At 32.6% G+C, this 23,794-nt stretch overlaps 3 protein-coding genes across 6 annotated transcripts; 2 read left to right on the plus strand and 1 right to left on the minus strand.

Moving 5' to 3' along the window:
* The first annotated feature begins 371 nt into the window (after positions 1-371).
* On the plus strand, positions 372-11,059 carry BGAL17 (beta-galactosidase 17). Of its 2 annotated transcripts, XM_028072787.2 has the most exons (20): positions 390-624; positions 690-742; positions 965-1,066; positions 1,423-1,618; positions 3,355-3,443; positions 4,498-4,578; positions 5,219-5,313; positions 6,318-6,388; positions 6,741-6,831; positions 6,903-7,020; positions 7,102-7,197; positions 7,279-7,327; positions 7,989-8,176; positions 8,255-8,326; positions 8,471-8,620; positions 9,579-9,629; positions 9,702-9,873; positions 10,025-10,170; positions 10,518-10,583; positions 10,822-11,059. In XM_028072787.2, exons 2-20 carry the CDS (start codon positions 740-742, stop codon positions 10,924-10,926), a joined length of 1,941 nt encoding a protein of 646 aa, XP_027928588.1. In that variant the 5' UTR covers positions 390-624; positions 690-739; the 3' UTR covers positions 10,927-11,059. The 2 variants fall into 2 exon arrangements, with proteins under 2 accessions (XP_027928587.1, XP_027928588.1); XM_028072786.2 differs by lacking the exon at positions 690-742 and having other exon boundaries at positions 372-624.
* A 1,733-nt stretch (positions 11,060-12,792) lies between these two features.
* On the plus strand, positions 12,793-14,307 carry LOC114184788 (LOB domain-containing protein 27-like). 3 transcript variants are annotated; one of them, XR_014995018.1, is made up of 2 exons: positions 12,793-13,808; positions 13,888-14,307. XR_014995018.1 is itself a non-coding variant. In XM_028072096.2 (2 exons), the coding sequence occupies exon 1, from the start codon at positions 12,818-12,820 to the stop codon at positions 13,490-13,492; it is 675 nt and encodes a 224-aa protein (XP_027927897.1). In that variant the 5' UTR covers positions 12,793-12,817; the 3' UTR covers positions 13,493-13,501; positions 13,620-14,307. The 3 variants fall into 3 exon arrangements, 2 of the variants coding, with proteins under 2 accessions (XP_027927897.1, XP_085529306.1); XM_028072096.2 differs by having other exon boundaries at positions 12,793-13,501; positions 13,620-14,307; XM_085673180.1 differs by having other exon boundaries at positions 12,793-13,501; positions 13,869-14,307.
* Positions 14,308-14,435: 128 nt separating this feature from the next.
* On the minus strand, positions 14,436-16,120 carry LOC114184314 (Protein kinase superfamily protein). The gene has a single exon (XM_028071615.2). It carries the CDS (start codon positions 16,084-16,086, stop codon positions 14,623-14,625), a length of 1,464 nt encoding a protein of 487 aa, XP_027927416.1. The 5' UTR covers positions 16,087-16,120; the 3' UTR covers positions 14,436-14,622.
* Positions 16,121-23,794: the final 7,674 nt, after the last annotated feature.

Raw genomic sequence — 23,794 nt, forward strand, 5'->3', positions numbered from 1 at the left:
AATCTTCTGTTTGTTAGGAGAAATTTCATATAAAGGTGACATAAACAACGACGTTTTTCTTGGATAATATAAATTTTAAAAGATTTATTTTCACACGAAATCATTTTTGAAACTTATTATTAAAACTGATTTTCAATTTGTAATGATCAAAATAAATTTTAGTTTCGTTTTTTTTTTTTCTTATTTTTTCTTCTCTTATTTACGACATGTGGGATAAGTGTCAAACATGTTGGTCAAAGGAATTATTCAATTTTCTTAGTTAACTCATCTTATCTCATTATTTTTTATAACAAATTTTGTTAAGGGCGTTAATTTTTTTTTCTTAATTTAAAAAAAAAAAGATCAAAATAATTTATACGTAAAATGAAAACATGTCATTGACTTGATTCGCTTTAACAACAGAGTAATATTGAAGTGTGTTTGAAGCGAGTGAGGTGAATGAGAATCCGATCGAAGAAGAGTAGCGGTGCAGCATCCAAATTGGTGGCCATGGCGAAGAGAAGCTCCAAAGCTACAATTTTCTTCATCTTCGTCTCTTTCATGCTTTTCTGTGCTTTTCTCCCTGTTTTCGCTCCTCTTCCTTCTTTCCACTCTCACTCTCCTCACCGTTCTCATCGCAATACAGTAAGTTTTTGTACTCCTTCTCTCTCTCTCTCTCTCTCTCTCTCTTATATTACTTTTTTCTGCAGCTCAATATTCTCAACTGGTTACACAATTGCATGAGCTAGCTCTTTGGCAAATGGTAAATTACTAAGATTGAAGTGTTAGTAGAGCCGGTGATATTGGACTGTGCTGATAGTAACCTGTTAGTGAAAGAGTTTCTAATTGTAGCCAATTTTTTTATTGAAAATAGGGAAAATGTTATGATATAAGTACTGTCTTCAATTCTTCAAGATAACTTGCACTACTATAGTTTGGTTGTTATTTTCTACCTTAATTACTAGCTGTGATTGTTGGTAATCAGGTTAACAGAAAGTTTGAGATCGCCAGTGATAGGTTCTGGAGAGACGGTGAACCGTTTCAGATCATCGGTGGTGATGTGCATTATTTTCGAGTGCATCCGGAGGTAGTACATTTCTTCCTGACATCTCTTAGTTTAGAGAGAGGGAGAGGGATTTTCAGCAACTCCCTGGCTGAACACCCACTGCACATCATGATTGTGTTTCAGTCAATGGAAATGTTATTGCTTCTTCCTCTTTAAATTTGTTTTGTTTTTTTTTTTTGTCTTGGTATTTTATGATCAGCGAAACAAGAAAATGGAGTGAGCTATCATGCTCTCTTGTTATCTTCCTCATAAGGATAACAGAGATTGATAAATTAATTAGCCTAATTATTCTCTGAGACATGATAACTGATAAGCATTTTGTTTTGTTCAAGTTAAATGCTTTTATATGGTGATGTTGTTTTCTTTCTAATTGGCAGTACTGGGAAGATAGACTGTTAAAAGCCAAGGCATTGGGCTTGAACACAATTCAGACATATGTTCCTTGGAATCTGCACGAACCAGCTCCTGGAAAGTTTGTTTTTGAGGGTTTTGCAAACATTGAAGCATTCCTCAACCTATGTCACAAACTTGATCTGCTTGTGATGATTCGACCTGGACCATACATATGTGCAGGTTGGATATTGCATTGTTGAAGATATGATTTCATTGTTAAAGATATGATCTCATTAGGTTGAATGTAAATGGGGATACAAGATGTATTTAGTAGATATGCAGATATTTTATTATATTTTGTTACCTAAATTATCTTGTACATATAATTATAAATAGATCTCTGTGTATGCTCATAACACACCATTCCTGTGATCCTACACGGTATTAGGGTAGGGTTCAATTCGCCCCTTTTTTCTTCTCGCCCAGTTTCTGTTCTTCATGATGAATAGTACCGCTAATGCTTCCTGCTGCCAAACAATAACTCGTAATCAAGACCAAAGATCTGAGTATAACCATCAACCACCAAACGAGTTTTGAAATGATCTATAGCACCATCTGGTCCAACCTTCACTATATACATCCAATGACAACCAACGATATCCATCTTTGGAGGTAAATTTAATCCAATGGAGGAGCAAGAAACATAATGCAGTTGCAATATCTAGTATTGAAGTCAAATATTGTGCCATGGAAGTAGCTACAAGGGAAATTACTTGGCTACAACTACTCCTTCAGCAGCTCCAATTTGGGGACATTTAGGATGGTGAGCTTATTTGCGATGATCAAGCTGCTCTTCATATTGTATCTAATTCAGTCATATATTGTCATCTTGTGAGAATGAAAGTTCTCCCAGGAGAAATCACTAATGAATTTGTTAGCTCCTGGCTAGCAGATATGCTGACAAAATCTCTCAAGGGGTTTCATATTGCTCATATATGCGGCAAACATGACAGATTTTGCATATATGTTCTAGCTTGAGGGGGAATCTTGAAGATATGATCTAATTAGGTTGAATGTAAATCAGGATATGAGATGTATTTAGAATATATGTAGGGATTTTTTTTTATTACCTCAATTATCCTGTATATATGATATGATTATAAATAGATCCATATGTGTATGACCATAAAACACACAAGTCCTGTAATCCTACTGATATCTTACAACTTAAATGCCTGTTTACTCAATTTATCAATGAACTTCAAGTTTGTCTAGATTACCAAAACATAATATGCTGATTCTCATATATTCCTTTAGCGAAGAATATAATTTTTGGGCTGTACTCACTTATGTTGTATCTCTTTCAACAAAATAGCAGAATTGTAAAACCCATATCATGCAAGTTCCATGATAGTTTTAGATCTCCTCCCTGATTTAATCTATTCAGATGCCACATACAAGATTACATGGAATATTATTATAACTATGTTAGATTACAGATCTGAAATTCATTTGATTGCTTTACTTCATCCTGCTTATATGCAGGATCATCTATCAATTATAAACTTTAATAATTTGCTGTTATGATTTTCAAATCTGAGAGACCTGTCAAAGTTATTATACCAATCCATAATGGCAAATTTTCTTTTTTTCCTTTGTAGTATGACAAGAGAACGCAACATGTGTTCTCTGTTGCCAATCCAATGTTCTATGGCTGGCCATTGTCATCTTTTGTCACAATTATTTCCATTTCTTATTCTTTACAAATGATATAGAGAAGGAAAATAATGTTTGGCTTTTGTACGTTGTGCACTAACTTTGACATTTTTCTAGAATGTTGTCTTATCTATAGATATCTTATTTCCTCTTTTATACAGTATATTTAATCCCCACCTGGAATCTCCATTGATGTTGATATTTTGTTTAAAATGGTGAACAAGAATTCCAAATGATGAGTTACTGTTGATTTGTTTCAGAGTGGGATTGGGGCGGTTTCCCAGGTTGGTTCTATTCCATAAACCCAACACCCAAACCAAGATCATCTGATCCTACTTATCTTCAACTGGTATGTTTTTCTTTATATATTTATTATAATGTTGGTCTTTCATGCAACTAACTTCTTTGTACTCAGTAATCTTATGGCTAGAGTTGTATTTTTTATGTCTTTTATTCTATAATTCTATCTCTTATATGCCTTTCTGTTTTTCTGCTTTCCAATAATGTTTTTCAATTTTGGAAACACAGCTCAACATGTCTCCTGGTGTTTTATAGTTTATTCATATTTTATTAGATATTCTCTCTCATGTTTCGATGTTCTTTCCTCTCCACTTAAACATGTAAGTTCTTTTAGTCTTGACAATTTCTGTTTTGTTTGCGTGAGAATCCTGACTTTCGAAGAAGAATTTGAATGCAGTATTCTCTTATATATGTGGGAATAAAAAAATGTTACATGAACTACAGTTATGTTGTCTTGATCATTTCAGCATCATCCTTATGATTCTTGGGCTCAAAATCTCAATCATGTCTACTATAATGGGTTGAAACCCCTTGTTTGATACCAAAGTGTTTCAGTAAAGGAACCTCGAGGTTTTCAGATTGTTGTTACCTCTTCTGAGATCTGGCTTCTTAGGCCTGCATGCCTTGTTTCTGTTGCATCATCTTAAAGTTAAATTAAGATTATGGTAACATGCAACCTCGAGATTTGAATTGAGCTCAATCTGCTTGTGACAGTTAAAGAATGTTGGTATCATTTAGGAAGTTATTGAACGATATACAAGTGTAGATGTTGTCAAGCTATATTTTATCTCTCATTGATACCAGAGTCAGCCTTGTTGGAGAAATCCTTTAGTGCTTTGATGTCAGGCTATACTCAATTAAACCATCTATTTGTTATTTCTAAAAGGGAAAAGTTGAACTTTTTTGTGGCTTCAAATGGAGCATGTTAAACAATTATGATTATTGACCTCGTAGCATTTTGTAAACAGCTCTAGATTGTGAATCTAAGTAATGTGATTTTGGAAAGGATGTCTATGTCCATGAAAGCATTTGTTGTATGTTTTTGTCCAAGTTTATACATTACTTTTATTGAAGTCTGGACTTATTATAGTTTGAAATTTAAGGTTGAAAGATGGTGGGGTAATCTGCTTCCAAAGCTTGTTCCTCTCCTATATGACAATGGAGGCCCTATAATAATGGTTCAGGTATGTTCTTTGGGTAGAATTTATTGAGTGTATTTACCTGATTAACATTATTTTTCCAGATGTTTATAAAACATAAAATATGTTGAAGTTTTATGTTCTGACTTCAAAAACAAAAAACTTTATGTGCTTAAGGTGTTAAAATGGCATCATTTGCTTCTTCAAGTTATAGGAGTATGATGGAGAATGAAAAGAGATATTCTGAATTATTGATATGATATGTGTTATAGACAATTTACTGAAACCCTATACTAATCATTTTAGGTCATTAGTATAATGATGTTGTACACAAAACTTGATTGGTACAAGCCTGACCCTGGCCCAATAATGTCAGTAATGTTGTAAGATTAAAAAAAAAAAGAAAAATCCTATTATTTTTACCATTTCTTTTCCTATTTGTTCTCTCTAAAACTTAAATTATGTTTGGTTTGCTAACATGTAGTGGAAAGTAATTTGTCTTACTATGCAAGTATTCCTCTTTACTCATGTGAATCCCTGAATGCTTAAATTTCTCCATTAAGATTGGACTTAATGTCACAATTACTGAATATTTTTCAAGATTTGTGCATTTCTTCTATTTTGATGTTGACCACTTATCTTATGAAAGGAGAATTATATTAACTAATGTGACATCATTTGACAGATTGAAAATGAGTTTGGTTCTTATGGAGATGACAAAGCATATCTCCATCACCTGGTCACCCTGGCTAGAGATCGTCTTGGCCATGATGTTATTTTGTAAGGGTTATGTTTTTTAACCCTCTCACTTTATTGTTCTTAAGCTGGAGTATCTTTCTGTAATATGATATCTAGATGCTATAGTAAAAGATGTTGGTTTGTAGGACTAGGGTCATCTTAAGAGTTAGACCATGACTTTTAATTCTCCACTATCTTTCTTTGTATCATTCAGTCTCAGTAATTTAACTGCCTAAATTTCAATGTGAAGAAAAACGAAAACAAGATAGTGATAAAGAAATGGAACAATTGGAAAAAAGGAGAGAGAATGTACTGAAAGAGGAGGATGAAGTGGAAGAAGCTAAGTCAGGACAAAAAGAAGTCAGGCAACCCCAAATAATCCAATTTGTTTTAACTATTGAGTGTAAATGATTAGTTAGTAACGGACACGACTACTAGTTTCCAGTCAAACAATTAAATCGATAATTTTAGACATCATGAATGTTCCTAGTTATTATTTCGTTTTCTTCACTTAATCTCACTTTTTCAAACATAACCTCCGAGATTTCATGCGTGTCTTGCTCTCCTTATGGCGAGTTCTGTATCTCAGAAATATGCAATTTTTAATTTTGTTGCATCTTCATAATTAACTTTACCAAAATTAGTTTACAGTCTCGTAGGAATTCCTGTCTAGACATATTATAATTTGTACAGGGAATGAAAAATGATGGTAAACAGTTTTTTGTAGAACCAATCATATGGTGACAGCTAAAGTTCTCTTTTCTATACACATTTTTGAGTGGTCTCTATACTGTTTCGAGGCAAGTAAGATAATTTGCTATAGTGGTATATTTTTCAGAAAAAAAAAGTATTGATTTGTTTATCAACAAAGAAGGATTGGGTAAACAAGAAGTTGAATTTCAAATTTTGAACTTCTATTTATAATGTTCAAGAACGCCCCTAGAAATCCAAAATTTAAACCAATAATGGAACAAGGCAATGTCATGGCTAGTTTGAGTTCGATCTCCCTTTTTGGTAATCTTTTTCGTTATATTCACTGTTTTCAGATACACTACAGATGGAGGCGTTAGGGAAAATCTTGAGAAAGGATCTATTCGTGGGGATGCTGTCTTTTCAGGTGAAAATTTGTCATTATTAATGTTAATTTAAGGTTTTACAAACGTGTTCACTGCCCTCTCTCTCCCTCCCTCCCTCTGTGTAAAGATATGTGAATAAGGAAAAGTCTCAAATTATTTGACATGCTACATCCATGACAGATTTGTGTGCCTGTGTTTGAGTGAACTACAACCTTATTTTCTTATCCTTATTAATTTGTTATTGACTGATATTATATATATATATATATATATATATATATATATATATATATATATATGTGTGTGTGTGTGTGTGTGTGTGTGTGTGTGTGTGTGTGTGTGTGTGTGTGTGTGTGTGTGTGTGTGTGTGTGTGTGTGTGTGTGTTTCTGTAGCTGTTGATTTCAGTACTGGTGATGATCCTTGGCCTATATTCAAGTTACAAAAGGAGTTCAATGCCCCAGGAAAATCACCACCTTTGTCAGCGTAAGTGTACTCCTATGAAGTATTATTTTTTTATATCAAATGCTAAATACTCAAAGTGCTTATCATATCAGCGAGTTTTACACTGGGTGGCTTACACACTGGGGAGAGAAGATTGCCATGACAGATGCTGATTCTACAGCAGCTGCGCTAGAAAAAATTTTGCGAAAAAATGGTTCTGCAGTCCTCTATGTATGTCTCAATCTCTACCTTTCTACCGTTCGAAAATCACATTCTGAATAATCCTCGTGGTTTGGGTTTTCTAATTTTCAGATGGCACATGGTGGGACTAACTTTGGATTTTATAGTGGAGCCAATACTGGTGTAGATGAGGCTGACTACAAACCTGATCTCACTTCTTATGATTACGTTAGAAACCTTTTAACCCTTATGTTGCACCTTCCATAGTGAACTGTCATATGCAAACTGGACTGACTATCACATATCCAGGATGCACCAATTAGGGAATCTGGTGACGTTGACAATTCAAAATTCAATGGTATGGATGTAATGTTTCTCACTCATTTTCAAGCTATCAATACTCTGTTGTACATTTAGTTTTCAAAATGTCTACTATTTTGCAAATCTTTAGCCTAAAAGCACTCTGTCATGCTGTGGAAGAAAGTCAAATAGAAAGTGAGCCTAAATGACACTGTCTGGATATCCTAAATACATCCAAATTCTACCTTTTAATATCTAATTATGTCTTTCTATGTTTTATGCTTTTTCATGTTTACTATATTGTTATGAACTTAGTCGAGGTTTCAAAATCAAACCCTCTGTAACTTGGGCTTCCAGAATTAAGAGATTACTCCTGTTTTATAGGTAAAAGAAATATGATTTTGTTGCAGTTTGTGTTCGTTAGAGAAACAAAACATTCTGCATAAAACACATTCGACAAAAGCAGGTTTCAAGAAAGTTATACTTTCTCACCATCACCCTCTCACATATTATGAATGGAACTTTACAATCTATAATGTTTAATAATTTAATTACTTCTGTACTGGCATAAAATATCCTATATGCAGTTGAAGAATGTCTTCTAAATGATCCAAACTATAATTCTTCCCCTTCTCGTTTTGTTATTATTTGTTAAACTCTGTTACTTTCACTGTAATCATCCAAGCAAAATTTTAAATTTGTGCTTGCATATGTTTCAGCTATTCGAAGGGTTATAGCCAGATATAGCTCAGTACCTCTTCCATCTGTTCCCTCTAATAATGAAAAGGCAAGATATGGACCAATTCACTTACAAAGAAAGGCTTTTTTATTTGACACGTTTGATTTCACCAATTCCACTAATGTGTTTGAATCTGAAACTCCAATGCCAATGGAGTACGTGGGCCAGGTATGTTTTTCTTTTCATAACGGTGAAAGATTCCTAAATTCCTAAACTGTTCTATTTAATATTAACCTTTGCGTTCAGTTGTTTGGTTTTGTATTGTATATCACTGAATACCGAGCGAAGAGAGGTGGAAGAATTTTGTTCATACCAAAGGTGCTATTTTAATTCCTTCGTTAGTTCTCATTTTGTTTTGTAGCTCCTTTCTTTTGACACTATCGTCTTATTTCTATTACCCATAGCTAGAAAGTTTACAATAATGTCTCATCAATATAGCTTCTCTAATACAATAATATGCAGTTACATGACAGAGCTCAAGTATTTATTTCATGCCCTTCTGAAGAAAATGGTGCTAGGCCAACTTACGTTGGAACTATTGAAAGGTGGTTAAATAACAAACTAAGTCTCCCTGGTGTTAAATGCCATTCTAACATCAACTTATTTATTCTGGTATGTATTCTTATATTATTTTGTAAGAAAAATAATTTTGGCAGATTTTTAGTTCATGGGCTTATGTCGTGGACTAAGCAAATATCAGTTTTGATTATTTTGCTTTGTGGGAATTCATGATTTGGTCTTCGTCCTCCATTGTGGAGATAATAAGAGAGTACCAGAGAATTTAAATATCAAGGATAGTTTAAATATTTATTGACGACTTGAACTTTTGGTTTCAGTAGTACTTAAAGAGAACCACAAGTCCATTACACCTTTTGCTTTACGCTAATCAAAGAAGTTAACGTAAATAATTGTTAAAAATGTTGGTTTTAGTACTTCAATTTTTTTACACGTTAAATAAAATATATTTTGTTAAAAAAAATTACCATTTCAATTATTTCGAGGAACCAAACTATATTTACTTGATGAATAATGTAAGATTTATTATGTTTTTAGTCTCTAAAATTTGGAGTGAATCATGTTTTCGCTCTCTAAATTAAAAAGATAGTATATTTAGTCTCTCAAATTTGTAAAAAATGATTTTAGTTTTTAAACACTAAATTTGAGACGTAAAACAGTTTTTTTTAAAAAAGTCATTTTAGTTGTTCAACTTTAATGTGTAGGGATTAAGATCACATATTTCTACTTCAAGAATCTAAAAAATGATTTTTGTTTTTTTTAATTTGATGGACCGTAATTATATTTACTCTAAATTCAGGGGGCTTAAATACCTAAGTAATTATGTATTTCTTAATTTCTACTTGTAAAGTGAGCCATTTGAATTAGCCTAATAGTCAATATTAGAAGTTAGTTGCTGAATTGATACATTATTTATTGGTTAACTTCTTACTTTAGTTGTATAGTTTGTTATCCCTGATTGTGATAAATCAAGATGCCTCAACTTCTGAGCAGTTTCCTTCAGCTTATAACATGTTATGGGAATTATTCAAATATTTTCTTCTGCATTTTGTAGGTTGAAAACATGGGTCGTGTAAATTATGGGGCTTACATGTTTGATAGAAAGGTATATGTCATCTGAAGCTGATGCTCTAAATGTTTGATGGTAATTGGTTGATGTTTGACACAACTTCTACAGGGAATTCTGTCTTCAGTTTATCTGGACGAGGAAAAAGTAAAAGGGTGGAAAATGTTTCCTATTCCTTTACACAACCTGAATGAAATGTCAACCTACAATCCAATCACCCAGGCTTCCTACTCTGCATTCAGTGAAATAATATCATCCAGAAAAAAGTTTATTTATAAGCATGGTATGTACTGAAATACATTCTGGGTGTATGGAGAGATGCCTTTTTCTATCATTAATGCTCATTTGTATCTCGTAATTTTCTCAGTCATCACTTTCATGGTATTAGAAATCGTTGATATTTAGTATTAACCAATGAGTTTCTTTTCCTGCAGAGAATACTTCCAAAGAACCAGCATTTTATTCTGGGCACTTCTCAATTGATAAATCAAATCAGGTCATGGATACGTTTATATCACTCAGCAATTGGGGGAAAGGAATTGTGTTTGTTAATGACTTTAATATAGGAAGATACTGGCCGGTAAAGTAAAATAGTATTCTATTCCTCTTAAATAAATTATAATTGTGATTATGTTGCATAATTAACATTTTTTACGTTCCAAAACTACAATTGTTTTAAACTTTGGCACATCCATTAAAGAAAGTCCACTATTATATGTAGCAGTTTTTTGAAATTCAATGCATTAGTAGATAGATATAGATAGGGGTATAACTAAAAAAAATATTACAAATGATGTTATCCTGGATTTGTAAAACATCTTTAGTTTTGGAAAAACGGAATTGTTAAAACAACTATAATTTTACAAGATTTTAGAAGGGAGAATTAAATTCTCTAACAATGATGTTTTTGCTTTGGTTCTTTGATAGTTGAGAGGACCACAATGCAATCTCTACGTTCCTGCACCAATCCTAAAGCAAGGAGACAACTTTTTGGTATGTTCCCGAAATAGCTTAAATTTGACTCTAACACCTATATTTGTTTTATGTGATGTAAATTTGCTAAGGTAAATGTAACTCTCTACTCATAAATGTTTCTATTGGAGATGTTACAACTCTAAGCACATGGTTCTTCCAACTATTAATATTGTCATTTATCTCAAAAAAAAGTTATATTCACTTAAGAGAATCACATTTAAATTTGATTACATTCTCCTCAACCAATAATGTGCAGGTAATACTTGAGCTGGAATCTCCAGATCCTGAACTTGTGGTACACACAGTGAATGAGCCAGATTTCACATGTGGCTCAAGTGGGAAGAGCCTTCATCAGCTTTAATAACATCTCAAAAAATGTATGACTGTTGAAAATACTTTAAGAAGTTGGAGTTCATTAGAATTTCTTACCTTCAATTTGATTTTAAATTACTGCAAATATAATATGATAGATTATATAACTATTGAAACATTAACCATTGACTCCTAATTAATAGCTATGATTGAGTAACCAAAATTAATTTAGCACTACACTTAAATTTATTTACATTAAAGTAACTAAACCATAGCATTTAATAATGTGTTTGAAACACTGTTGTATTCTCACATTGTCTCAGTAGTTTCCCTCTTGCAGAGTAAATTCAGTCAAGAGATAAATATTAATAATCTCTTTTGAAGTGTAAAAGTTATTGAAGAAAACTTTATGAGTTTTCATTTTTATTCTTATATTATATAAATCAATATTTATACTTCTTAGACATAGCTTTCACTGCTTTGGTTATATATCTCACAATATCGTTCTTGTATCTTTAAATGTGTAATTGTTACTTTTGATCGTTTATCTTTTTCAACACACTTTTCTAACACTTTCGAAATTAAATTTCAATATTTTTATGAGGTTATTGGTAGTTAAAATTGTTTTAGGCCTTTAAGCTATTTTCTATTTTATTCTTTCTCTCCCTCAACTTGGTTTCTGTTTTATTGTTTAGAACACGAGTAGTTTTTTATTTTAATAAATAATAAATTTTCTTCCCGCTTAGCACTTATTAATCATGATAATTATAACAGATTTTTTTAAAATAAATCAATAGTTAATTATTCTGTTATGATAGATATTATTAAAAGTTAAGTTTGATTTTATGTAAATTATTCATCATAAATCTAAAATGTAAGTTATATATAACTAATAAAATTTAATTATTGTAAAATTCAATTCTAATATAATATATTTACTTATTATAAATTTTACTTATATAAAAATAACCATTACCTGTTGAGAATGAACCACATGTGAAAGGAGGAAATTGAACTGGATATTATTGGATGAGTAAGATACCTAAATGGTTGAAGGATTAAACTGAATAACACAATATAATTGTTTAAGTGAACTGAATTAAACCGTTTAATATCTAAATAAACTGAATTTAACTATAACCAAATTATCTCAAAATCTAAATTATCATTGATATATTGATATATAGATACATTTAAAATATATATTTTATTTTTGTAACTTACATTCCAATTTAAATATTTTAGTTAGGAAAACTACACTGTTTAAAAATTAAACTAAAAAAACAGCCCAGATTCAGTTTTTATTTACAAAATAATTCAGTTTTTTTAATATAACTACCTATGAATTGATCCAATTAATTTTGTAAACCATAGGATATTAAATTCAAGGTGAATCTTATATGTAGACAGTCACATCAGCAACCACAGAACATCTATATGTATGTGTAGTTTACAACATACTAATTGTAACACATGAAATATAACTTTCTCTATGTAAAATTTATCTTTAGCTTCTTTAAAAAAGTATCCTTTTTTCTCTTTGATTTTTAAAAAACACTACCTTTAATCTTTCAAATGCTATTTAAACATTGTCTTTCCTTTATAAAATACTATTCAATCAAATTTAATGGATTTTAAAGATAAAGGGACTAAAAATATATAATCTTTTAAGGTATTAAAACTTGAACATTTTACAAGAAAAAGAACTACATTATTTCACCTTTATGGTATAAAAATGACTCAATTAAAACATATGACTAATGAGTAAGTAATGAAGAATTATAATTAAGAGTAATTATTAAGAAAAAAAAAGAGTTATTAATTTGATGATCCAAAAATATCTTTTGGCATAACAGAATCTGTTGAGATAAATGAGATATATAAAGAAGAAGAAGTGAGAAATTAAAGGCTCTCATTTCGGCTTAAAATTTGCAGAAACCATGGAAGGTGGCACGAGTTCCTCAAGGAGCACCACACAGGCTTGTGCTGCTTGTAAGTACCAACGCAGGAAATGCGGACCCACCTGCATTCTCGCACCTTTCTTTCCTCATTATCGCCAAAAACAGTTCCTTCACGCTCACAGGCTTTTCGGAGTTGGCAAAATCATCAACATGATCAAGCCTCTTGACCCTGTTAACAGAAACTCAGCCATCAACACCATTATCTATGAGTCTGATATGAGAGCCAGAAACCCTGTTGGAGGCTGCTTAAGCTTCATTCTTCACTTGCAATCCCTCATCGTCTCTGCTGAATCCGAACTCCAATTTCTCCTTCAACACCTTGCCTTCTTCAGAGCACAACTTCTTCATTCCACTGCCACACCACAACCACCACCACCACCACCTTCCTCCTCCTCCTACGACCCTTATCTTCCACAAATGTCACTTCAAGAATCAAAAGATCCGTCACAGCTTCACCCACAACAACTTGGAAATGATCCCTTGCAGCTTCAACAGCAAGAACAACCCAAAGATCCGTGCTTTAATCACAACTCGTCTTTTAATTACTATGCATTGCAAGAAGATATGAGCGTGTCCGACATCGACAACTTAGTACATTTCTTTCCGTGGTTGCCGCCGCAGGATGACACCACCAGCCAATATCGAGATCCCTGATGGCTGCGGGTATGATCTTGGTCTCGAGAATCCAATGATTTGGATGATGCAAGTCTAGGTGTTCTGTGTATAATAAGTCCATAGTGTTATTTATTTTAGATTCTTCTAAATCCATTTCTTCTGACAGGTATATTTTTCTTTCTTTCTTTCAACAAGAAACAAATACTTTCTTGGGTCTCTCAAAAGTCCTTCATCTCTATATCTTCTTCTTGTGTTCTAAGGCTGTTCAGTTTCTTGATGTGAATGAACTATACCGCATAACATATGTGTCTTGCAGCCAACAGAATGTTGCCCGCTGCTACCTGCTACACACATGGTGATTCTTTTATTAATCTTTAAATATTAATTATCACGTACCCTAATCGTAATTTGTCAGCACTCGTTTGGGTTCATAGTCAGAGAGGAATCGGCGTCGTTCTGAACCGGATCCGATTCAAATCGGAAGGGGAATGGTGACCAATGTTACGAGAAGCTGCTGCTGAATCCGGAGGAGGGGGAAGCGGTCCATGAAACCAGGGCGGCGTGGCGGCGTTAGGGCTGCTGCTGATAGCGTTGTTTTCATGCGTGTTAAGGGTGTTGGTGGCGGCGTGTAAATGTTAGACGATGAACGGTGACTCGTGATAAAACGATGTGAATCTTTGTCACCACTCATATTTATTTATCATGTAATTTTATTATTACAAAATTATGTCTCACTTGTTGTGAAGTACTGTCTGGTCCATTCATAGTTGGAGAAGTAATGAGCAAAGCAATGATGTTATGGAAGAATATATAGGGTGATAGGTGATAGGTAAAATTTGAGACATAGTTTACAACTTTTTCATAATACCATAGTTTCAGTTATTTCATTTTTATCTTAATATTGAATGACAATAACCACAAAAAATATAACCATACGACAATTCAAAATATTAATATTTTAATTTTCTTAAAACAGTAAAAGTGGTTATAATTCACTTGATATTTTTTTCTTATTCATATAATAAACAAGGTGAATGGTTTAAAGAAACAGGAATAATACCTATTTCTAAGAACAAAATAAGAAGTGAATGAGTGTGCACAACACCAGAACTTGAACATAAGTTTAGATATAAAAGCATGGAGAATGCAGTGTTTGAGTTGATAAGATTTTAGTTGGAAATATTGAGAGGAGAAGAAAGTTGAAGCTTGCAGGTGTGGAGCTGCAACTCCAACTGCAAGTTCTTCTTCCTCTCATTCTCCAATGCAACCCTCAGCCTAGAAATCTCCTTCTCCTCACCATGATCTTGATCATGATCATGATGAGCAGCAGCAGCCGTTTGATCATGATGATGATCACTCTCCTCTTCTCCTCTTATCATATTCACCAGAAACTTCACTTCCAACAGCTCTTGCTCCAAGCTCCCTTTCAGCACATTCAGAGTCGCCAACATCTTCTCCTTCTTCTTCACACCACCTTCACTTCCAACAACATTAACATGCTCCTCCATTTTTCTCATAACACTTCCAACCTCACCCTCTTTAGCCCCTGCATCATCGTTTGGAAACACAGGATCAAGCTCCAACCCGTCTTGGTTGAAGTTCCACCCACTTATCCTTCTCTCCTTCACCTGCATGGAGGGGTCTTCATCTTCATCATCACCACCATCATCATCATGTTCATTCACCTTGCTCTCCTTGTACCTCTTCTCCACACTGGGCAACCCTAAAAGCACGTTCTTCACCAGAAAATCAGTTCCTTTGCAGTTTTTAAAAAAAGGGTGTTTCAGCAACTTATCAGCAGTGGGTCTTTTCGAAGGATCTTGGTCCAGACAAGAAGCCACCATGTCCTTGAACGCCTTCGAGAACTTGTTCCCGTTCCCCTTTCTATACTTGTCCAAATCGGAGAACCGAAACCGCTTCGTGATTTTGAGCATCATGGACTTCGAAGGTGGAAGGTGAGAGAGAGGAGGTCTTCCATGCGCCAGCTCCAAAGCGGTTATCCCGAAGGACCATATATCAGCCTTGAAACTGTACCCTGTGTGCGAGTGAATCACCTCCGGAGCCATCCAATACGGCGTGCCTGCAACATCGGTGAACTTGAGAGAGGAGGAACACGTGGAGGACTCGTAGATGGAAGCCGACACGCCGAAATCCGCGAGCTTTACCTGTCCGTTGGTGTCGACGAGGATGTTGCCGGCTTTTATGTCACGGTGGAGGTGGCCCTGGCCGTGGAGGTAGGAGAGGGCGTTGAGGGTGTCTCGGAGGACCACCGCGATGCAGGGCTCGGTTAAGCCGTTGGGGTGGGAGTGAGAGATGATGGATTGGAGAGATCCTGCGGCCATGAAGGGCATGACCACCCAGAGGCGGCGGTCGACGGTGAAGGAGCAGTGTGCTTTGAGGATGTTAGGGTGGGAAAGGAGGGACAGGGTTTTGGCCTCGCGGCGAACGTCGTCCAAGTCGGGGCGGGAACGGTCGAGGTCTATGGATTTGATTGCGACGGCGGCGGAGTTCATGGGGATGCAGATGGCTTTGTAGACGACGGCGCTGACGCCGGCGCCGATCTCGTTGAGGAGCTTGTAGGAGGAAGAGTCGAGTGGGTATTGGAGCCTTTTGGGTGGTTCTTTGAGTGCCATGGAGAATGAAAATGAATGAATGAATGGTGCATCGTTGCATGAAGTGGTGGAGGAATTAATGGGGAAGAAAGTGAGTGATTGAAAGCGCTTTTCCTGTGAGTGTTAGAGAAAAAGAAAGTGTTGCGTTGAGTTCTCCGTGCATGCATGTGATTAATCACATATGCTTCAATATACAGCCAATCTCCTTTTTCTATCACTTTGAATCACGTGAATGGACATCCCTAGCCTAATCTCGTTCAGGCGGCAAAAAAATAAGCGCCAGAAGGCCGCAATTATAGATGAACAATTATGTGGATTGTTGATCGATCATTTCTCCTAAGTGATTTTAGGAACTTCACGACCTGGGCTGTACTAAAATTATTGTAAATTAAAGTAATATAAATCAGTAAAGTTTAAAGGTAATTGAGTCGTGATTAAGAAAATTCTAATTACATGTCCATGCCAAACACTATAAATAGGATCTCAAAGTAAGTGGATACTTCGATCATTCAGACAACCGAACAGGAAAGTAAAAATTGTAACAAATGAAGAGTAGAGACAGATTAAATGTTTTGAGATAGGTGCTAAGTCCTACACCCGAAACAAATGCTATATTTTTTCCATAAAACCAAATTTACAAAACTCAACCTTCATTTTCTGATATAAATTAAAGTCAAATAAGGTATTAGGAAAAACCTCTTTTTTACTCATAAATAGTAGTTAAAGAGTAAAATCAAACGGTTATAAAATTGAGTATCATTTATAATAGTTATAGATTTAATATCAATTTATTATCAAGATGGTACAAAGTTTCCTAAAAGATTAATATTCCCCTACTTGTAACCAATTTAATTTACTTCTACATAAAACTTCTAAAATCAATCTTCAATCTTCATGCACATTCACTTAATTTTTTTTTCAAAACAATTATTGATAACTTTTATTACAATACAACCATATTTCACAACATTCTTAAAATATTCCTAATCTCATTACATTATTCATGACATTTGACAACATTATTTATGACATATCTTAACATATATCACCACATTATTCATAGTATATGATTAAAGTAGTATTGTTATTCTAAATATCTTGTTTTTTATAAATTTTGTTTCTTTATCTTCATGGTTACTATGGTCTATTTACTAACATAGAAATGACTTTTTATGTTCGATATTTTAGGTTTTTTATGTCTCTTTTAGATTAGATATAATTGCACGAGACGTTTACGTTATAATTTTTAAAGTAATTTTACGAATGTTAGTAAATAAATAAAAAAAAAATAGTTGTTAATTCGGTGGTTATTGGAACAACAAATAGATATACGTAATTAATTTTACTCAACTAATTAATATATTAATTCAAAGTAATCATTTCACATTTCTCGTTCACTGGTGTATTTGGAAATTTATATATACCGTATTCTTTAGAGCTGTCAAAACAGATAATTCGGTCAAATCCGGCTCAACCCACTACGGGTTGATAATTTAGTGAGTCAACCTAACCCGGTTCACTTTTTAGCGAGACAAAAAAATTTGAATCCGGCTCAGTCCACCACGGGTTGGCTCACGGATTCACTTAATTAAAAAAAATTATTTTTTAATTTTGTTTTTCAATTAAAACTAAATTGTAATTCTAATTAAAATCTAAATAAACTTTAATACAATCCAAATACGAACCATAATAAATAAAAATACAAATTATTTATATGTTGGATAAAAAACAACCTAACATGACTCAAATGTAAAGTCCAACTTAATAAAAAAATTAAAAACACGTGTGTGACCCTTTTATCTGCGGGCACGAGTTCAACCTGGATGAGTCGGGTCAAAAATCAACCCGTATTGAAATTTGTAAAAAAAATTCAGTCCACGTCCAACCCAACCTGAACCCGTGGTGAGCCAGATTGACTCGCGGGTTCCAACCCATTTTGACAGCTCTCATACTTTCATAAATATCAATATAGTTCATAATATTCGTATGACACCACTTTGTAAATTTTTTTAATATTATTATTTTCACTATAATTTAATTAATGTAAATGTTTTTAATATTATCATTTTCACTATAATTTAATTAAATTTCAACGGCGTGTGTCATCTTACAATAATCTCTCTATTCATTTTTTCCATATAACTTTGTAAATTTTATTTAATTCTAATAAGTTTCAAAATTTCCAAACAAAAATACAGTAACATAACAACTATATTTCAAACTTCTAAAAAATTTTAAAATAACAAAACAACCCACAAACAATAAATATAGTCTTCACTAATTATCATTATATATCATTTCAATTTACATACTACAAAAATAAGAAATCACGAATTTACAAATTTACATTATTATTTGTATTAGTTAGTAAAACATTAAAGTATAATGTATTTTTATAACTACTCTATCTCATATTTAGAGATGGCAAATAAACCCGTCCCCGTGGGTATTGCCCGAACCCGTCCCCGTTTTGACGGGGAATCCCCGCATTGACTGGGTATGGGTATGGGTATGGGGAATCCCCGACTTTTTCAGTTGGGTATGGGGATGGGTATGGGGATGTACATATACCCGCCATAATACTCGTCCCCGCCATATCTCCATTCTCGTTTAAATTATTAAAATATTCACAATTAATCAAGTAACCCCTATATATATATATATATATATATATATATATATATATATATATATATATATATATATATATATATATATATATATATATATATTTTATTTTTTATTTCTTTTAATTATTTCATTTGTCATGAAACTCATTCTCATCTCCAATATATTTTTTATCTTATCATAATCTTTATGTAATTATGTTAAAATGATGTATGTTAATTAAAAAAAAATTATGCCTCACATTTGAATATTTATATTATTTTTTAATATTTTTATTTATTATAAATTTTTCTTTCACATGAGAATGTTTATACTCTCAATTTAAGATAATATAAAAAAAATTCTTTACTTATTATTATTATTAATTTTTGTTTAATTTGAAGAACTCTTTTGTTTCATTAAAATAATTTTCGTTATTTTTCAACCATTAATTATATGTTAATATTTGAAAAGTTTTCTTAATTCTCTAAGATATTTTTTGTCTTATCATACCTTAGTTATACATTTGATTTCCTTTGTGTGATTTTTTTCGATAGTCTCTCAAATTATTTCTAAAACACACATTTGTTAGTTTTTTAATATTTTTATTTATTTTTTTTATTTTCATCATGTAGAATAATATTTCGATATATTCTATCTAATTATTTTTTATTTTATAACTCATTATTAATCATAATGTAATTTTTTCACTTTAAATTCTGTTTGAAGTGGTTAAAATTATATATATATATATATATATATATATATATATATATATATATATATATAATGATATTTAGGAATAGTATATGATAATTCACTACAAGAAAAACATGAAATGGTGACTGATTTAGTCAGTAACCCATATCAGTCACTATTTTTCGTCATTGGTGGTAGTAGTTGATTTATTGTCTGAATCAATGACTAAATTAGTGACCGATTCAATGATCGAATCTGTACTTGATTTAGTGACCAATTTAATTACTAATTTATATGTAATTTAATGACAAATTTTTTGGTCACTAATGATATTTCTATTTAATTTTAACCACTTCAAACATAATTTAATAATTAGTTCTGTAAGGTATTTTTCATTTTATCATACCTTAATTATACATTTGATTTCCTTTGTGCGATTTCTTTCGATAGTCTCTCAAATTATTTCTAAAACACACATTTGTTAGTCTTTTAATATTTTTATTTATTGTTTATTTTCATCATGTAGAATAATATTTCGATATATTCTATCTAATTATTTGTTATTTTATAACTCACTATTAATCATACTGTAATTTTTTCCACTTTAATTGTATAAATAACTTTTATTTACTACAATATAAAAATTTAATGTAATTGCTATGAATATTTTTTTGTCACTATCCAACATATATTGAAGTTCAAAAGATACAAAATCTATGTCAAAATTTTATTATTATGTTTATTATTTGTTCTTTGTGTCATTTTGATCAAGTGATGTATTATAACTTTTATTAGTGTATAAAAAAGAGATTCATTATAATTTAAAAAATTGAAGTAAACAAACATTTAAAATATATTTTAATTTGAATATTTGTTTTCCTTTTATTATTATGTTTATTATTTATTCTTTGTGTCATTTTGATCAAGTGATATATTATAACTTTTATTAGTGTATAAAAAAGATATTCATTAGAATTTAAAAAATTGAAGTAAACAAACATTTAAAATATATTTTAATTTAAATATTTGTTTTCCTTTTATATTTTTTTGAAATATTTTTTAATTTTATCAACTAAGTTCATCAATGTTGTAGTTTGCAAATTTAACAAATGTTTTGGTTCACATGAAATTTTATTTGGTAATTCTAATATAAAATGTAAACAATTATAATTTATTTTAAGGTATTTGGCATCGAAGAAAATCCTCCTAATATTGAATATTTCATAATATTATGTTTTTTTTACCGTAATTTTTTTTCTTTTATAAAAATTAATATTGAAGTAGTTAGAACACGGGTACGGGTATGGGTACGAGATTATATCCGTTACCCGGTGGGGATGGGGATGGGAAAAAAGTTTGATACCCGTTGGGTTTGAGTATGGGGATGGGGATGAATTTTTTATGCGGGGATGGGTATGGGATAGCGAAACCCGTCCCCGCCCCGCCCCGTTGCCATCCCTACATATTAGTGAGGAATTTGAACGACAAATAATTGATTATTATTTTGATGCTAAATAGAAATTATTTGGCCATTACATCAATATACCCCATGAATCCATCACAAAAAGTGAATTCGTAGCTAACGTATGGAACTTAATTGTTGACTAAATCCACACAAAGTACATACATAAAATGTATATCAATTTTATTATATTAATATCAATTTTATTAGATTAATGTTTTATTAGATGAGACCGTTAAAATTGATAAATGACAACAATTTTATAGACAAATAAATAATAACTGTAATTTAGAATCAATTTATAAATTGAAATTTTTTATATTTAAAATATTTTGTATTATAAATAAAACAAAATTATAATTTGACTATGAATTACACTTTAAATTGGTTTATAACCTTAATTACATACATTAATTTCTTAGGTAGCCACAAAACCTTGATAATTTGTATTTATGATAAAGGATATTTTATATATCAAAATTTTTTAGTTTATTAATTGATATCTATTTTTTTTACTATATTACAGTAAACATTCACTTAAGTTTGCACTCCGTCTAAATTCACATTTAGAAATAAAAAATTATCGGATCAATAATTTTGTAATTTTATTTTCAAAAAAAATGACGTGAAGTCATTTAACTTTAAATTTTGTTACATTTTATTATATACTATATATATATATATATATATATATATATATATATATATATTGTATAGATAGATCGAAAAAGAAAGTATATACGAATAAAATAAAATAAAATAATAAGTTCCTCTTGCAACATATCTCTTATATCTATCATATATCTTATATCTCTCATATTTTTACAATCTCTAAGAGTTTTCAAAACTCACAATATTTTATATTGTAATTATATGACCCCCTAATATTTCATATTGTAATATGACTATTAAAATTTCATAAGTCCGCATCCTAATTAAGTATGCATCCAATTAATTCTCATCAAACTCTCAAAATCAATATCCGTACTTAATATATTGTAACTAACTATTTTTTATTTTTAAAATTAATTTTTTATTTAAAGAATTCCTTATAGTATTAACAAACCCTTCATAAATTATTACTAGTGTATTATCTCTCAATGTGACTTTATATATATATATATAATTTTTAAATAATATTTTAATTAGCTGTCCTTTTAAATATGATAAAAACAAACTCTAGATGAAAACAAATGTGTAACGTCCCAAATAAATAGATAAAACCCATTTAATAAAAATGTCACGTACACAATATCCAAAGGGTACGAAGATTTGGAGATATGAAGTACTCCGTACCCTTACATAGCCATAAACATAAAAGAGGCCCCACACGGCCCAAAACATAAAATACTAGCGAACTAATAGTAATAAGTCTGGTACAAACAAGAAAGCATAACAAATAAATTCTTCAGCGATGGGCCCCAAAGTGGGCCCAATACTCGTCCAGTCCATCAAGCTGTAGCATTCCTATCATTACCACTGCTAGGGGTTCTCCCATGTGCTCACATCAATAAAATCGATTATCATCTCAATAGGAGAAGAACCATATACAAGACAACCAAACACGCAAACAGGGTAAGCTAGAGTACAAAAATCTTATGTCACAATAGTCAACATGCAATCTCAAAGTCAAACATGAATAACAGACATTCACACATGGATTACCAACATCATATAAGACTCTCAAGACTTGACTATCCGGATACGCATAATGAGGCACCACCACGTGGTAAGGGAATTATGTCCTAGTAGTGAGGCGTCACCGCGAGGCCTTCACGAAATTATACCCTTAAAAGAGGCACCACCACGTCACCTTCGTGGAATTACGTTCTGGCCTTGAGGCACCACCACGATACTCGCGTGGAATTACGTCCTTATGTTGAGGCACCACCATGAACTCTCATCATGAGGTTCATGGAATTAAGTCCAATAGGTGAGGCACCACCAGGGACTCTCGTTAGGAGGTTCCATGGGATTACGTCCAACAGATGAGGCACCACCATGAGCTCTCACTACAAGAGTCATGGAATTACGCCATACTCACACATTGTACATGTTTCACCAACGAATCAGAAGTTCCCATAATACTAACATCATGCATAACAATCCCATCATGCAACTCATGCTTTCCAATTCATACAACACAAAACAACATGCCATTCCCACCACAACCTCATATATCAATCATGGCATCATCCCTCAACCCTCATAGTAAAGCATTTAGATCAGATAAGCAATCACACATCAGTCCACCATTCAACAATAGCATAAAAACTTACCCCCCAGTCTCGCTTAGGCTAACAGGTCCCGTTCAGGCGAGGGAGGTCCTCTCGCTTAGGCGAGCCCCGTCTCGCCTAGGTGAGGACTCGAGCAGGGGAGCAGCGGACTCTGCGAGGTCTCGCTCAGGCGAGTCCCTTCTCGCCTAGGCGAGACCACTCCTCGCTAAAAATAAAAACTCGTCGTCTAAGCGACCGTTCGAGCAGCAACAGGTCCTGGGCAAGCCTATGCTAATCTCGCCTAGGCGAGGCAGACTCGCTTGGGCGAGAAAACCAGTGCTCATCACTATTCTCTCGTGCAAAACACAGAAACCACACCGAAACCACATTTTTACCAATATCAAACAATCAAATCACGAGCACACCTCAAGAATATAACTTAAACTCAGAAAACATGCGAAAAACATAAGTAAATCGTAAACTCTAGCTTCCCTTACCTGGAAAGGAGCTAGCGGGAAGTTCCGACACGCACACAGAGAGCACCACAGTCCTAAGAGTAAGCCAAGGGGTTGGAAACGAAGGGGAACAAAATAGGAACGAGATTACTACAAAGTCCCTACTGTGATCATCAAAAGAAAAGGATGCCCAGTGAGAAGTATGAGCTCGAGATTAACTTACATGGAACATAGCTGAGCTTAGAGCTATCTTGCCCAAGAGCTGGGATCAAACCCTAACAGAGCTTCCT

The sequence above is a fragment of the Vigna unguiculata genome, chromosome 5 (assembly GCF_037176805.1).
Source record: "Vigna unguiculata cultivar grain cowpea cultivar isolate G323 ecotype 2 chromosome 5, ASM3717680v1, whole genome shotgun sequence".
In the NCBI taxonomy this organism is placed as follows: domain Eukaryota; kingdom Viridiplantae; phylum Streptophyta; class Magnoliopsida; order Fabales; family Fabaceae; genus Vigna; species Vigna unguiculata.

Bases quoted from the DNA above. Each gene is read 5' to 3' on its own strand.
- BGAL17 (XM_028072786.2), top strand. From the start codon at position 439: ATGAGAATCCGATCGAAGAAGAGTAGCGGTGCAGCATCCAAATTGGTG. The intron at 6,389-6,740 runs GTGAAAATTTGT...GTGTTTCTGTAG, and splicing joins TGGGGATGCTGTCTTTTCAG to CTGTTGATTTCAGTACTGGT. The intron at 7,198-7,278 runs GTTAGAAACCTT...TCACATATCCAG, and splicing joins ATCTCACTTCTTATGATTAC to GATGCACCAATTAGGGAATC.
- LOC114184314 (XM_028071615.2), bottom strand. From the start codon at position 16,086: ATGGCACTCAAAGAACCACCCAAAAGGCTCCAATACCCACTCGACTCT.
- LOC114184788 (XM_028072096.2), top strand. From the start codon at position 12,818: ATGGAAGGTGGCACGAGTTCCTCAAGGAGCACCACACAGGCTTGTGCT.